The sequence below is a fragment of the Limanda limanda genome, chromosome 14 (genome assembly GCF_963576545.1).
Source record: "Limanda limanda chromosome 14, fLimLim1.1, whole genome shotgun sequence".
Classification (NCBI taxonomy): Eukaryota; Metazoa; Chordata; class Actinopteri; order Pleuronectiformes; family Pleuronectidae; genus Limanda; species Limanda limanda.
Genome location: NC_083649.1, coordinates 21,123,489 through 21,140,493, shown reverse-complemented (window position 1 = coordinate 21,140,493; position 17,005 = coordinate 21,123,489). Strand labels below are relative to the sequence as shown.

The 17,005-nt window shown below is 39.9% G+C and overlaps 1 protein-coding gene across 1 annotated transcript in view; it reads left to right on the top strand.

Moving 5' to 3' along the window:
- LOC133019504 (RIMS-binding protein 2-like) overlaps positions 1-17,005 on the top strand; it is a 62,763-nt gene that overhangs the window by 30,377 nt on the left and 15,381 nt on the right. The window contains exons 7-19 of the mRNA XM_061086013.1: positions 4,374-4,541; positions 6,735-6,818; positions 6,940-7,029; positions 7,270-7,392; positions 7,468-7,572; positions 7,800-7,850; positions 8,529-8,561; positions 10,348-10,531; positions 11,609-11,814; positions 14,300-14,406; positions 14,500-14,609; positions 14,686-15,561; positions 16,828-16,979. Of these exons, the coding sequence (XP_060941996.1) occupies positions 4,374-4,541; positions 6,735-6,818; positions 6,940-7,029; positions 7,270-7,392; positions 7,468-7,572; positions 7,800-7,850; positions 8,529-8,561; positions 10,348-10,531; positions 11,609-11,814; positions 14,300-14,406; positions 14,500-14,609; positions 14,686-15,561; positions 16,828-16,979 (2,289 nt within the window). The remainder of the gene's footprint in view (positions 1-4,373; positions 4,542-6,734; positions 6,819-6,939; positions 7,030-7,269; positions 7,393-7,467; positions 7,573-7,799; positions 7,851-8,528; positions 8,562-10,347; positions 10,532-11,608; positions 11,815-14,299; positions 14,407-14,499; positions 14,610-14,685; positions 15,562-16,827; positions 16,980-17,005) is intronic.

Genomic DNA, 17,005 nt, shown 5'->3' with positions numbered 1-17,005 from the left:
TCGTTCTGAAAGATTATCAGTATTTTACATGCAGCACTTCTGTGCAGCGAAGGAGATTTTTCATCAAGGGTCTTATGGCTGCTGTTTTTAAATTAAATTCAGTTAAAGTAAATCTAAGCTTGTGTGTGATGACACGGCCACTTTCTTACACTTTAGAGAGATGGCACACACATGAGGCCTGGTCAAGGACAGCCAGTCAGTTTTCTATCCTCAGTCATATTTTGGAACTCCAGATGTAGAATTTGGACAAACCGACTTAGCGACAGACAGGGTGGTAGAGCGTTTGATTGGCGGACATTGATATGCTTCGTATTAAAAAGAAAATCAACGGCCAGGCCAATCCATTAAGGTGCTTTTAAAAGAAGTGATCCAGTTACCCGTTTCAGTAGTCTGCAGGGATTATACCAATGTGCTTATGGCGTTCAGGGCCTGCTGCATGGGATCTGACCCTGCTTTAGTATGCATGGGCCCAGGGAGTACTTGATCCTTTAGTATATATGGACCACGTCAGTGTGAAGTGTCCACAATTGCACCTAACTGTGTGAAGTAGTGTCCGAGTAGAGGTGAGCCTCTAAACATGGACCTCATCCGACAAAACCACACGTCATGACCTCAGCAGTAGGATAACCTAAAGACATGGCTGCATTCTTTATCGGGTCATTTATTTATAATGATGCATTTATTTTAAATGACTTTCCATTCTCAAAGACCACAATGATATATATAAATTATATATAATAGTATAATATATAAATATATATAATTATTGTTTCTGTGTTTTCAGAGGTTAAACAAGTGCTGCTGTTTTCAGTTTTCACATTATGACTTTTTGTCCTATCTGTCATAACACAGTCAAGCCATAGGACATAAAGTAATATACTTCCACCAGGCAGAGTCTATAAAATGCTACTGAGAAGCTGCAAAGTGAAAGAAAAATGCAAGGGGATGTGGGTACGAATCAAAAATATTATTTAATGCTGGGACTGTTCTTAAGTAACTATAAATAGCTTATAAGTAACTACATTTATACTGTCTGACTTTGAACTCAGTGCATGATTGCATACTAAACAGGGAGAACGCTCATATGTACTCTATGAATTCCATGTTCAAGTTTAAGGTCAACTTAAGGTAAAAGATGATAGATTGCTGTTTTTTAATTAATGCAGAAAACAAAAACAAATGCATGTCAGTATGTTGTGTTCATCTCTGTGTCATTATTACCTTATCAAAGCTAGTACCAACATATTATAATTGAAGGTAATGCTAAGTGTAGCATCCCTGAATATAAACATTTACCTGCTCAGAAATTCCAAAACAATGTTGACTTGCTGGTTATAATTATTTTTTATTGAAAGACCAATATGGACACAATAAATCTATACATGTGCCAAGCAGCTTTATACTCACTCCCATATATCTTAAAATGAGGCTTTATCTTGATGCACTTATTGCTTATAAATTGGTAATTTTCATCTTTTGACTGTTTGTGACGAGTTTAGGCCAATACAAGTACAACATTCTCATTAAATCAATTCATGGTCTATTTTAAATATACTTCATATAAAAATACAATGGTCAATAGTTTCCTCCTGAGTATGAGTGAAGCTTTGAGTACTTAATCTATTTACATGTTATATTGTAGTAATGCTATGACATGATTCACCCTTTCACCTTCATTATAACATGTTACATTCTTAAATTCTTCCTTCTTTGGTCAAGGTTCATGTGATCCTCTGAAAGATTCTTCTGTTTGCAGGATACATTTTGATTTATATAGTTTTAAAGAAGAATCACTGCTCAAATCTGACAACAGAGAAAAGTATAAGTTAAACATTTGTTGAGTATAATTCAACCCAAATTATCTGCAAGCCATATGCACATCTGTGTTTGTACTACGCCAATCATCAGTGAAAAGATTCTATATTGCTTCTTAGACACAAGTTGAATTTTGGCAATATTTAGCAGGTACAGCAATGCCACATGGGTTTGAGGTATTTTAAAAATATTTAGTTGCAATTACATAAAGTGCTTCCATGTCTTGATTTAGTTTTTCAAATATATAATAATTTGCTCCTGTATATGAGGCATATAACCATTAAAATACATGACTACTTTGCTAAAAAAAAATAAGATATGTTGTTTGAATGTTTTGGAGCATCATTATTCAGTTGAGCTACACATCAGAATAGAATCTCAAACATTGACGGCAAATGATTCTTAATAGCTGTAAGCCCTGGTCTAATTCTCTCTATGACAGTCCCTTTAGTCCTCATAGCATCATATAAATGAAGCATTATGTAATCTTCCCCCTCGTGCTTATTCGTCAAAACCATGTTAGAATTATATCACACGTTGCCTTAACCCTGATTATATCTGCTCATCATTGTGAGCTCCCTTTACAAAAAGGATTGCTCTTTTTTAAGGGATTTGACCTGCAGGCTGATGTATGACATACTGATTTTAAAATATTACCATTGGGTAGTTAGTCCCACTAAACTATCTCAAACATAAAAACAACGATTGTATTACTACGTTGATGTGTTTAATTTTATTCGATTCATGGTGAAAGTTGGCTCTGAACTCCAAAGAAGGAGTAAAGCAAAGTAGTGAAGTATTCATTAAAAGGATGGGGTTTGTTAAAAATTACTTATGGGATCTTACCTGACTAATGGGTCACTCCCACCTCGTGGCATGGCTGCCAGATTGTAGCAACTAACTCCACACGCTTAAGCCAGCCCAGTGGATTGGTATGAAGAGCTGCAAGCTAATTAAGAATCTCAAGAAGGGCGACTGTTTTAACAACTAACCAAAGACACTTTGCAAAGATGCTCGGATCACGAAATGGGATGATCCCATTCTTTATGTTTGGCCGCAAAAAGGAATCAGGAACAGGAAGACAAAACAGCAAAGCACTTGTTTAAGGCACTCATTCCTGTGTGCTGTTTCTGTAAAGGGGCCAATGGAATTAGTGCCTCCTGCTGGCCTTTCGTCACCACTACTCACACCATCTGGTCCCCTATCCAAAAGATAAACCAGGGATGGCCTCTCTTAACTTCACAGGCGTGCCACAGAATCTGTGCTGAACAGTCAAAATGAGTTATCAAACTATGTTGAGGATGTCTGTCATCTACTGTGAACATACTACTTAAGAACAACCTTAAACCTGTCCTTGATGTGAACTGGGACGCGTGTGTAAGGAAGAAGAACTTACATTAATCACCTGCACATTCAACACAAAGGCACTTAGCAGGCTTTTACTGTGATGCAGGAAAACGTTGACAGGTTTTTTTCTATGCTCTTAAATTTAAAATCTTTTTAAAAATAGTATTAAATAATACCAGAAAAATGCCTATGTTTTAAGAAATTACGTGTTGTCTTCCATACAGGGAATTCTGTCTTGTTATTGACAGGTTGCTGGAAGTGAGAAATAAGTTGTTAGGTAAAAATAACAATAAACCCTGTCTATATGACTAGACAAATGTAAAACACTTAAATAAGAGAAGCCAGTGCTCCTAGGTTGGATTATGTACTTTCTCTTTCGTGACTTTTTTACATCACCAGTAAAATCAGGTGAGTTAACAATAGCTACTTTCAACAGAATTTATTTAATCTTTGCAGGTAATGCTACCAGATCACATACACGTTTAAATGGATCTTTGGTGGTATATGGCTGCTTTGCGGTATCCCTTTGTCATTGCAGATAAAAAATCTTCTCTGTTCATTGTTGTGACTATACCTAACTGTTAGGTGTACAGTAATGTGCCTTGTAGTGATTAAAAATGTAAAGGAAAGTAGAGTGTTAAGTTGAGATCCCCTCTGCAGCACGTGGCACAGTGCTTTTGATCCTGTTATTGGGTCATGGCCTTGGCTGCACTAGCACAGTTCTACTCCGAGCATAAGTAGGTTTGCTCTAAAATTAGATGCTGATTCCCGACTCTTAACCCCCCACCAATGTCAACCTGTCCCCCACCTGCATCCCAGTTCGACCAGTGATACAAGTTGTGAAGATGAATGTGTAGCTGTAATTGATTGAAAAAAACATACTCTGAAACATTTGAGTCATTAACACTCAACCTAATTAGCAAGGACAAGTTCCTGCTAATGAGTTCCAGTCATGTTGCAGGATACAGGGATTTCCCCTGGATTATTCATTGATTGTAGTTGGACCCCTGGGAAGGGGGCTTGCCGCTAATCCCTCACCCGCAGCAGTGGGTTATGTTTAGTGTCTAAACAGTATTACATCACACACTTGCTCCCTGCTTTACGATCAGAGCAGAGGCTTTTTATTTAGACTACCTTGAAACTTGACTTTTTTTAAATAATGTCTGTAAATGTAAAGTGACTGAATGAAAAGTTCTTCCTTTCCCTGTCAGGTTGGAGGAGAGACCCCGTGTGTGGCATTAGATGAAGCTCCATCCAGGTGTGAGAAGACTCCCGGAGAGGAGGAGGAGTTGGGGCTGCGAGTGACGCCCACACCGGGCCTCTGCCCGAACCCCTCTGGTCAGGAGGATCCCACAGAGGAGCAGCGCCTACAGTTTCTGGTGAGAGCACTGTGCTGAGCTGATGCTTCAAAATATACCAGAAATTTAGAGGAACATTTAGAGTACAATCATGCCGTGGTTCTCCACTGCTAAAATGCTATTTTTTATTGTTCTGGCATTTTCAAACTGGAGCTTTACTCCCAACAGTCATTCATGAGAGTCGTAGACGTCTCCAAGCCGCACTAAAGGCATATTATGCCTAACTGCAGGGACAGGACTTTGCTCTCCACTGCGCATTTTCATGTGAAATTGCAGCCTGATTTCTGTGTTGTGGCTGAACTGACTGCCACTTAAGGAAAAACCAGGGTCAGATTTGTTGTGTAATGCAGGGATTATTTTGATCTTGTCCCTTGGAAACAGAAGAATAGCACATTGGCCTAACTGACTCCACAAGTGGGTCTCATGGCTTAAATAGACCACAGTCTCTCTGAGCTATGCAAAATGGAGATTACAGACATAAATAGATGTTGTTTTGTTTATTGTTTGAGCATCAATAATGGACATCAGCTGTAAAAAACTTACAGTACAAGCAGAATTGACTATAAAGTAGCAATGGTGTAATTAACAGGATGTGTGTCATCATAATTTTTGTGTGTTTGTAATTCACAAGAACACGGAAAGCTTAATTCGCCATCATTTGAGGATGACTCACTGTTCTCCTACTAAAAGCTGGTTGCAGATTTTTCCAACAGTGTGGAAAAAGTCACCACTCATATATATACGCTGTATATTTCTTCAGGCAGTAATGTTCTGCTTTTAATTTCTGATGGCTTTGGTGCTTGATGGTTTCTATGGTTTCTGATGGCTAAAAATCTTTGGTTTGTTAATAGGATCTCAAACTTAGAGCATGACTGAGTCACGGAGAAAACTGGGATCTCAGACAATGGGATTTCTTAGATGAGTTTAATGAGATACAACATAGAACAAAGCCCTTCAGCTGAGGAAACACTGAGCTGAAATTAGCCCAAAAGCATCCAAGTAATATTTTTAGCTGCTAGGGTTGATTGGTTTGGTCCATGAAATATGAAATACCTCAACAATGTTTAAACAGATTTCCATACAATTAAAAACATTCATGGTGCCAAGTGGATGCATATTTGTCACCAATGACTATGTGTTTATTGTTAATTTATGCTGAACATCAGCATGTTAGTCACAGTGCCCACTAGAAGTGCAGCATTTAGTAGCATGGCTGTTAGACTCTTAATCCAGTTTACACACCAGACTTCAGTGATAATGTTTCAACCTTGTTTCAACCTTGTTGATTTTTGAAAGACCCATAAAAGACAAATACTCTCTTGATACCAGGGTGGGAAGCACATACGCCAACATAGCAATTATCTAATGGTAGCTAAAGACTTATCAAACATGCTGTTTGACCTTAAAACACGACCCCATGTGTCTCCATGTTTTAAATATTCATTGTCTTTCATTTGCAATCAAGAACATTGTTTGGGAACAATGTTTATCAGATCAACATCCTATATGTCGGTTTGGTGAACTTGACAATCAATATCAGTAAAAAATAATAATAAGTTGTAGTCACAAGTGAACAGTTAAGTGAGTGTCTGTGTGAAATGGTAAACTCCAGTTTACTTTCACAGTCTTAGTTGCATGATACTACAGAACATCTTTACTTGATTCACATTATTCAGGTATTTAAAGCTGTGACAGATTCACAGGCAAACAAATAAGAACACAGATTGCAGTTTAATTATCGTTATTGTCTTAATGTGTCATCAGTGGTGAGAGTAAAATGTCTCTCCTGCAAGTGGTTTGCAATTAGCCTGTGTGTTCTGTTGCTCCCCCCCGTACAGTCCCAGTGGTAATACTTGATTAAGGTCCTGTGGCTATGCTGAAATAAGCAGATTTCTAATATGCTGGTCCTGCATGTAAGCTGCATTTAGAATAATTAAAGGATGCTAAGCTTTGTAATACCTCATTGATGTGTGTCAGAGGTCAATATGGAAACTAAAGCCAATGTATTAAGCATTGCTGAATGTAAATGCAGATCATGTGCCATTATATTATATATTGTTCATCCTGATTATGCCTTTATACAGTATGTGTCCTGCTCAATTGAGAGATAGCTCTTTTTAAAACCGTGTAAAGAACTACATGTTGTTTCAGAGCCCAGGGTCAGATTTTAAAACAAGAATTTAGTGTAACTGACTGTTATCATTGTTGGTTCAGGAAAGTGAGCTGAGCAAGAAGAGAAAAGAATGTGAAAACCTCGAGCATGAAGTAAAGAAGCGACAGAAGAGATGTCTGGATTTGGTAAGAAACCTTCTTCCTATGGTATTTCCCTCTCATGTGCTGTGTGGCTGGTTATTATATTGGACGTAGTGAAGATCTGAGAGTTTGAGAGTTTTTTTCTGAACTTGTGCTTTCTTCATAGGAGAGCCAGCTTGAGGATGAGCGAGGTGAAAATGAGCAGCTAAAGGAGGAGTCAGATCTCCTCAGGAGGAAGGCACAGCTGCTCGACCAGGTCAGTGTCTCCCCTCCCTGCCAAACTCCATCCTATGCTTTGTTTTTCCTACAATGATATTTTACCCTCCAACAAAGCTGAAATTTGGGGATGCAGTGATGATATATTGTAATGATATAATTTAAGAGAATGTGAACAACTTTCAGCGTAATTTAGTTTTAGTGTAAACTGACTGATGTTATAAAGAGACAAATTTCCCTTAAAGTAATCCGGTCATCTAACCCAATGTTGTTTCTCAAGACTCGGGCTGAGAATGAGGAGCTGAGGGAAGATCTCTCTGAAGTGACTGCTCAACACAATTCAGTTCTCGAGGAGAACCAGAAACTCCGTGCCAAACTGGAGAACCTAGAGCAGGTCCTTCAGGTAAAGAGCAGGTCAGATCCTCACCATGCTACCTGTAAAAACTGTCTTCTGATCATATTTGTTTTCCCTGAATAGCATATGCGAGAGGTCGCCGAGCGAAGGCAGCAGCTGGAATTGGAACATGAGCAGGCACTCGCTATCCTTAAGTTCAAACAGGATGAAATCAAACGGTTACAGCGGGTAAGAACCTTTCTCCATCTTTAACAGACATATTTTTCTTGCTCAAGTAAAGCCATCATGACCCTTTGGTTAATTTCAACCATATTTTGAGAAATGGGGGTCTTGTCCAGCAGGAGGCAACCTCTGGGCACCTATAAAGCTCTGACTATTCTCGCTGTGCTCTGAACTTGGCTTTTATGAGCAAATAACCAACATTACACTGACTTTAATATCTTTTTGATCATCAGGCTCAGTTATTTGCCAAGAGGGAGCATGAGGGAGTGGTTCAGATGCTGGAGGTAAGTTTATATTACACCATTGTGACTGCTCCTCAAAGGAGAAAAGCAAATACATGTTGTTTTATACCATGCAGTGCTTCTATCACGATGCATTGAAGCTTGAGAGGCTTCCAGCACTTTAGAATGAGTTGCCAAAATAAAAATCAAAGCTTCCAGAGTTTTTGTAAAGTCACACAAAAGAGTGAAACTTATAACTAATCATTAAAGATATTTCTTATCTTCTTTACACCAAACCAAAAGAGTATGATTATAAGTAAAAGTTGACAATTAAAGTGCACAAAATACATTACATTGTGGACATACAATGAGCTGTTTCTGCTTATCTAAACACCTGGAGGAGAAGCTGTGGCAGAAACGACGTATATGTATTTTTGTAGCGCTGAAGGGCCTGGAAAACCGTTTGAACAGATGGCTGCTCTGCTATTGTGGGACTTTTGTGTTTGGCCTCAGTGTAAGTGTAACACATCATGTATTTAAAATGAGTGCAGACAGTCGGTCTCATTCTGATTTAATTTACAACTGAAAAAAATGTAAAAGACTAAAGAGCCAACAGCAAGAACTCATTTCATAACTTGTCATCATCCACAGTTGATGGCTGTGTTGATGACTGAATATATCTGCGGTTTGTGCTCAACATTACCCTACTTGTTCCTAAAAGAAGTGTGTATTTCATTTTAGGATTTGACTCAGCTTGTGTTGCGGAGGGAGCTGGTAGAGTATAGCTGCTCCTTGGAAGTGCTTGTTTCCTTCCACTTGCTTTGTTTCACTCACTTTCCTTCTCTCAGTTTAACCCCAGAGCGTCACAGGAGAAAGTCTCTTTGCCTCCAACAGTCTGAGCTTTGTCACTAGGTCGACACACAACCTCTCTCAGTCTGTTTAAACCATTTCTTTGAAGATTATAAGGAATATGTGTGTTCATGAAGAAGGCAGGGGTTGGCTACTGAAGACCAAGAGACATTCTGGTGACATGGGCTCCTGACAGGGGTTTTCTCATCGTCCTGGACTCAGACTGCTGTGTTTCTACTTTATTAATATTTATTGTTTTCTGTCCCTGATTCAAGCATGTGTTTACCTTTGCGCTTTGTGTTATCTCTTTGCTAACCAGAGTACACTGGACTGCATGCAGGTACTGTTAACCTTTAGCCTGCTTGACCTCCTCTAACAAATGATGTATGTGCCACAAAGCCTTCCCTTGCCCCTGTAGATAGAACCAGAAAATCCCTCCTCCTTTTATTCGAATACAAAACGTTTATAGATCTTAACCAGGTTTTTACAACATTTGTGATATGTAAATAAACTTATATTGGATCGCTTTACCGGCAGTCTTTCATAAATGTGCCATGTGGCCATTGAAGCCAATATAAGGCAGTTTTTTAGGTTTAATGTAGAGTAAATTGGGTCATTAACAGAGGTCCAGATAACAGTGTTACAGCTACGGCACAGTTATCGCTTCCAGCTGCACTGAGCACTTTCACCATGGTCGTCATGCTGGATTGTTTTTTTACTCTTCTTTCAGTAAAGTAGAATTGACCTTTCCATAAATCCGTCACATAGCCAAGTATTAATTTTGAGGTCTGTAGGCGATTTCTCAGTCTTTTAGTTCTCATCATCACTTCAACCCAGCGACGCCAGAATACAGTTGACTGCAGGCTCTGGTTTGCGTAGGTGAGAGCTAACAGGAAATGTTGCTTAGACAGTTTCGTGCAGAGGCCTTTGTCAGATCAGGCTGCCAGGAAACTCCCACCACAACCGGAAGTGAAATCCGCCGCATAGAGACATTCAGTGAAGCTAAGGCCAACCTCTGTAGTGTTCTGGCAAATAACACTGCTGTCTGCTGTCACTTTGTTAAAGTGATTGCCACGTAAAGTAGAAGCACAATGTGCAACTTCTCCCAACCTATGTTACTCTCCAGCTCTTTTTACTGCTGTTTCACGTCTTAGCAGAAAACTACCTGCCTCTGTTTCCCTCCCATCTTCTTCCCTTTGAGTCTGAGTTCTGCTTTCCAGTTGTGTTTGCAGCTTTAAAATGTGTTTTAGTAGCAGCTGTTTGTCATGCAGAACCCTAACCTCTGAATGTAATAGTTTAATATTATAAACCGTGTCTTTGTATTATAAAAATAACCATAAATGTGTAAAATCAGATATGGAAGTTGACATGTATATGAATGATTATATAAAGTTTTCCTAGTTAGAATCGAACAAGTAAATGGCAACAAAATGTTTCTTCATGACATTTAACAATTTATAAACAAGATTAATTAATTTGGTCAGATCCCTCCACATGTCATGCAGTACTATTTGTGATTGTATAATAAGGATAAATTCACTTTAAACACAGGCACAGAAGACATTTTAATTATAGCACTTTATCATACAGTTACCACTTAAATATATTAATGATCACATATTGATTATATCCTATGTAATAGTGTGGAAAGATGGCTGTTTTTACTTTGTCTGTATCTGTTCACCGTGTGTTTGTTACGCCTCATGTGTAGTCAAAGGTACGAGACCTGGAGGATAAATGTCGCAGCCAGAGCGAACAGTTCGGCCTGCTGTCCCAGGAGCTGGAGAAGTTTCGACTGCAGGCGTCGAAGGTGGATCTGGCCGGCTCTCCCCTCCTCCACAACCCAGCAAACCTCTCTCTTCTGACCAACGGGCTGGGCCTGACGACTGAGCGAGGTGAGCCATGACACCACGGATATGTACTGTTGCGACAACTAGGTGAAAAGGAAACAACCTAAATCATTGGCTAAGTTTGATTTAACCTCCATAGTGTTTAATAATTGGATTGTTTCATTTCCAAAGATAATTATGTGACTTACAGAGTCCTGGCTAAATAGCATAGCTTTAGAATCAGACACAGTCCAACAGCATGGACAGCAAGTGTTTTTGTGTTATTTACAGGGATATTTTATTATTGACTTCATAGTTTCCTTCTAAACACTAAGGGCACATAAAAAATTATTCCAAAAATTATCATGGTGTTAGTGTATTTTAATTTTGTATCAGTAAAATATATTAAGCACAATTGCTTTCGTTTCATTTCACGTGTATGTGTGTGCGTGTGTGTGCATGCTTTGACTTTCATGCACAAAGTAAGAAAGGTTTTATAAATATCCATTATAACACAATACCATCCAAAGCTCAGCTTAACAGCAGTGCAAATCTACAGTAGTCCAAATCTTTCCTACTCTGTGTATCCAACCTCTTTTTCCTACACTGTTCATGTGTTTTAGACTGCACTGATGGCTCATGGGATATGGTGTCTCTGGGTGAAATAGCCTTCTGGAGTCTCGAGGGAGGTGACACTCTCTCCTGCCCCGAGGGTAATGATCCGCTCGGTATGCTCTCTGTCTCTGTTACCCATAATATGTGTTGGGCACGGCATGACCGAACCCGTCATCCCACCTACACCGTCCAACACTGTAACAGAGCTTGTGTTTATTCCTCGCCATCACATGAGGGTCGGGGAAATGTCTGTGGACTGCGGAACCAGTTAAGCACCTTAACAGTGCTGGTGTGACACACGTTGCCACAACTTAGCATGACCTCTGACCGCAGACAGATGGAGGCAGGATTTTACCCTCCACTGTTTAATCAGCCAGGTTCAACCTTGAGCCTCCTGCATGTCAACCAGTGACCTCACCCACCTAGCTGCTCACGGATTCAAGCAGGTTAACCAGTGAGAGGGCTGGAGGAGGTGTTTGCTAAAGTCATGGATTATGTATTATCCTCTTCCCCCCTGTCTCCTGCTAGATGTGGCGGCTGCACTGCGGATGGGGGCCACCCCTCACGCCGCAGGGCTGTCCAGGGTGGAGCGCTCGCCCGTCACCAAGCATCGAGAGCTGCCCACCATCAGTGTCAGCAAGTCAGGCTCTTCCCACAGCAAGTCAGAGACCACACACCTCTCCCCCAAGTCTGATTCCCACCTCAGTCCGCACAAATCAAGCCCAACACATGAGGTACAACCCGTAGAATTTGTATTTCTTTCTTTGTTCTTGTTATTTCTTTCTACACTTGGATTAGATTTTTTTGTTGAATATAGGCTTTTTTTAATCACAGGTTGGTGTCGTACATTTAAAAAGAAGATAAGCAGACATACTAAGAACTAAAAAAAACACTTTAAAGCACATATAACTGTTTTAGTTTTACCTAAAATTGTGAAAAATTGCTAAATTTACATGGTCAACAATATTCCAATATTGAGCTGATTATGCGATTTAAATAGCATTTTCTGATAACCTCAACCCAAATAAGGTCGTATCCAATAAGGAACCATCAAATTATGCTGGAATGAGTCTCTGTAACATATTAACAGAATGTTTATGAGCAACTCATGTATGCACCATAATGGAAGTCATGTCTTATACTGAATAAGGTCAATGGTCAGAATATTGGTGTCCATGTCAACATAGTCACTGTTACAGAAGTATTTCTCAAACTATAAATTAAATGTTTATTTGCTGCTGGAAAAATTATCGTATTATTTATTGTATTATACTTAATTACAATGGATCAACAATGTTTGTTATCATGGCCTGAACTGACCATTTTCAAACTGAAACTAATATTGCTTTGACATTTGAGACCTCTGGATAACTGTTGTCCAGAATGGTTTGCTTTTGTCAAACGTTTGATTTGTTGGTTAGTGTTAGATCCCTGGTTGTAGGTTTGTGAAAATGTATCCTTTGTGTAGGACTCCTACTCGCAAACATGTCTGCTTTCTTTGGGCGAGCATAGACAGGCAGATCACTCATCAAGATTACCAAGACAGCTATGCACGAGCACATTGATTGTTTGGATTTAATGGATTAAAAAGCCCTCCTTAACCCTCTCTGTCATCTCACGCGAGTAGTCTCACAGACTACAGCTGAATACACTAGAGCCCCTTTTGCTTATATATATATATAGGAGAAATAATTTGGATCTGCTGCCAGGATTTAGTCTTTTAATTGGGTCATGTCTCCAAAGAGTCAGTCTCTGGTCTTGCATAGCAGACAGGTTGGTGATCTTTTCATCTCGTCACTCGTCTGCACACCGCTCTGCAAAGCTCATTTTTAGTGAAATAATCCTCTGGCCACCGTGGATTATAAAGGTTATACAGTAGTAGTTGTAAGTGATTATCCTTAAAAAGGTTTTCCCAGGGAGCTATAAATAAACAGGCTCTCCTATTGTATTATGTCTCGTGGGTATGAATGGAATTCTTACTCCGCATCAGGTGTGATTATGATTTTTCCAGCAACAGTGACTTATTCATATTATTCATTATATAATACAAATATTATATTTTTTAAACAAGCAGTAATTTATTGTCACCTACAGCTAGTCTTGTATTTGCATTCAATATATTTTGTTGTGTTCTTAAGCCAGATTTAACGTCCCCCCAAAAAAGACTGCACCTCGTGGCCTTTGAAGTTTATATGTGTCAAATCCAAACTCATCCAATACCAAATTTACTGACATTGCCGAGAAACGTGTAACAAAGGTAGCCAGCATGTTGGCCTTTCCCCATGTATCCTCTGAATTTTGTTTATGGTATTAAGAACCAATATTTTATTTGTTGTAAAAATTCTGGTGTTCAAATTTAGAGCAACACATATATCTACATTAAACTACAACTACATGAAGTCTGTTATTGCCCACTATAATTACCAGGTTTTTTGTTATTTTTGGATAATCCCTCTATATCAATGAAGAAGACAAAGCTCTGTCTGATGTAATACAAGCCTTTAAAATCATCATACAGCGGAGTCAACAACTCTAAAGCACCTTTAACTAGACAGCCACTCCTAGGGTAATTGGCCACATTATAACCTTATTGCATATGTATGCATTGACATAAGAGGCATGTTATTTTCTGCAAACTGAAAATACTTGTTTCTATTCACACGATCCAGATGATTATCTGAATATGCACCAAATTTTACCCGTTCATTAATGTTAATCCTCTAAAATGTCTATATATGTCTAAAAATGTCTGTATTATTTCTTGAGAAATTCACAAAAACATATGAAAATCTTACAACGTTAAATGAAGGGTAGACATTTCCTGGATCTGCCCCCTTAATAGGATCCACTCCAAAATGTTTTGGGTTCATCCTTGACAGATGCCTTTCTCATCCGACAACTTTCTAGAACAATTTTTCAGTTGTTTTTGATAATCTTGCTATCAGACAAAGACACTGAAATGAAAACATAACCTCCTGGGCTGAGGTGATAACATTATGATACAACATATAAGAACATTATAACCAAGGACGGTGGTATTAGACTTCATTTGTTTTCGCAAGGTGTACCTAATAAACTGGAAACTGATGTCGGAGGCTTGTTTGTCAGATGCTTGTTTATTCGGGCCATTTCACAACCATTTATATGCTTTTACTTTTCACTGAAATAAAATGTATCAAGTTTATCATTGATTCATTGGTCTGTACATGTTGTTCTCAGGTGGACACAGCCAGTGAAGTAGAGGAGTTAGACATTGACGTGGCCCCAGCACCTTACACAGCCAGCAGAGGAGCAGCAAAACTTCAGGTTTTCATTGGAAGATATAGGTGAGCTTTATACTGAGGAGGTCAAGTCACTACATCCACAGTTTGCTGATGTGTGAAGAAAATAATTTAATTAAACATTTTACTTTTAAACAGTTATAATCCTTATGATGGCCCCAACGACAACCCTGAAGTGGAGCTACCACTTACTGCTGGAGAGTACATCTATGTGTATGGAGACATGGATGACGATGGCTTCTATGAAGGTAAATCCACAGTCTAATTTGTTTTCATGTTCCTGTCTGTTTGTGGGATTCACTTGTTTACTTTGGTCCCTATCAGGCGAGCTGATGGATGGACGGAGAGGGCTGGTCCCCTCTAACTTTGTGGAGCGTGTATCGGACGACGACGTCATGAGCAGTCACCATCAAGAGACAGGGGAGGTGACCCATAACTCCCTGTTAGACAACAGCCTGCACAGTGCCAGCCACCAGCATCACCTCCACCTCGGCGCCAGCACCTCAGAAAGGACAGAGGTACCTGCTCCCTCTGGCCCTGCCTCAGCCCCCACAGACTCAGCATCAGCCTTGGCTGTCCCAGCCCCCCTCACCAACGGCCTGGACTTGGATTTGGAGGAGGTGGGAGTGGACATTGTGCCTTACCCACGTAAGCTTACCCTCATCAAGCAGCTCGCCAAGAGCATCATCATTGGCTGGGACCCCCCGCTGGTGCCGGCTGGGTGGGGCAATGTGTGGAGCTATAACGTGTATGTGGACCAGGAGCTGCGGATCAATGTGCCCTTCGGTTCCCAGACCAAAGCAGTGCTGGAGCGGCTGGACATAAACCTCAAGGCCTACCGTGTGTCAGTGCAGAGCCTGACAGAGAAGGGGCCGTCAGACCAGCTGCGCTGCAGCTTGCTGGTCGGTCGGGACGTTTGTGTGGCGCCCACACAGCTGCGTATGGAGAGGATCACTGCCACCTCTGCCAACCTGACCTGGCTGCCCAGCAACAGTAACTATGTGCACATTGTGTCCTTGAATGAGGAGGAGTGTGAGCTGGTGAAGGCTGGCTGCCACTCACTGTGCCTCAATAATCTCTTGCCCAGCCTGCAGTACTACGTCAAAGTGGAGGCGCGGCCGCACCGCACACCTTGGGAGTTACCTGTGGAGCGACGTGAACACAAAAGCACTACAATCACCTTCAGCACACTGATGGCAGGTCAGGATTAAGTATTTTCTATATTTTCGAAGGCTCTCTGGAGAAGAAGTGATATGTATTTATTTTTGTTGCTATTTTTGTCAACTAAAAATTAAATCAAACATTTTAATTGGATAAAAGTAATGAAAATGGCTTATTCCATCAGGTCATTCAGATACACACATATTACCCACATAGTGCATCATTGTTGTATTCTAAAAGGGCACTAATGTAAAAGGATGTGTAAATCACATATATCTACTACAAAGAAGAACAATAAAATGGCTGGATCAAAAAGAATATATGGATTGGGTACATGCGTATGAGCTCAGTACTGCAAAAATCTAAAATGTGTATAATCCAATTTTTTGTTAGGATTTAATTCGCAAACACTCCAGTGTGTATGTTGTATTAATAACTCAATCACAATTAATGTCAGGGACCAGTGTGCTAACTCCTCTCATAGCTACACAGTTCCTAGAGTCCAGCTCTTCACATAATCTCACTGAACCTTTGAATTGCAGTTGTTGAAATAAAGCAGCACAGTTTCTTCTCAGAGCTACAGTGCTTGTATCTCTTTATGCAAATGAATATGTTTCATCTTAAGTCGTGTTGATTCTCTTTCTCCCAACACAAGGTCATCAATTAATTCAGGAGATCTGCTTTTATTAGCTGCTCTGACGCACATTGCCTTTATATTACAACAAGGGCACCTTGGCACAGAATGCATTGCTTGAAAACGAAAGTGAAATATCCGATTTGATTGGTCACGTCAGAGTTCATTTTTCCACTGCACCAACTGGCTTGTATTATCGTAACTACTGGTTATTTTCTGTGCATCTTTTCCATTTGATTGATATTTTTCCACCATTCTTAAATAGCATTGACCTAAGCTTCTGCAGAAAGAAGAAACAAAGATCTGCTCTGTTTGAGGTTGTGGTATTTTGCTGAAGACTGTTGAAGTAATTTAAATGTTGTTGTCTGTTTGAGGCACCTTAGGCCTTTAATATGTATATTTATGAGATGTAAATTGAATTTCTCTAAACATTCATTCAAATTTGCTTAAGTTCCATGCCCACACACTGAGAACTCAGGTATATGGTTTCTGAATTTCCTAGTGTCCCTGTAGCGTGTTAGACAGCAGTCTCCAATTTGCTCTTTGTGATAATTAGTTCTAATCCCAAACTTTGTATTTTCAGTATGAGCAATTCCATCATCATATATTAATATGAAATCATGCATTTTTATCTTCTGCTTTCCCTTGTGTGATGCCTTCCACCCCTGCAGGTCCACCTGATGCTCCTCTGGACGTCCAGCTGGAGCACGGCCCCTCTCCTGGGATCGCCCTCATCAACTGGCTGCCAGTCACTATAGATGCTACCGGGACCTCCAACGGAGTCCGTGTCACTGGATACACCATATATGCTGATAAGAAAAAGGTAAGAAGGGTTTTTATCCGTCTTGA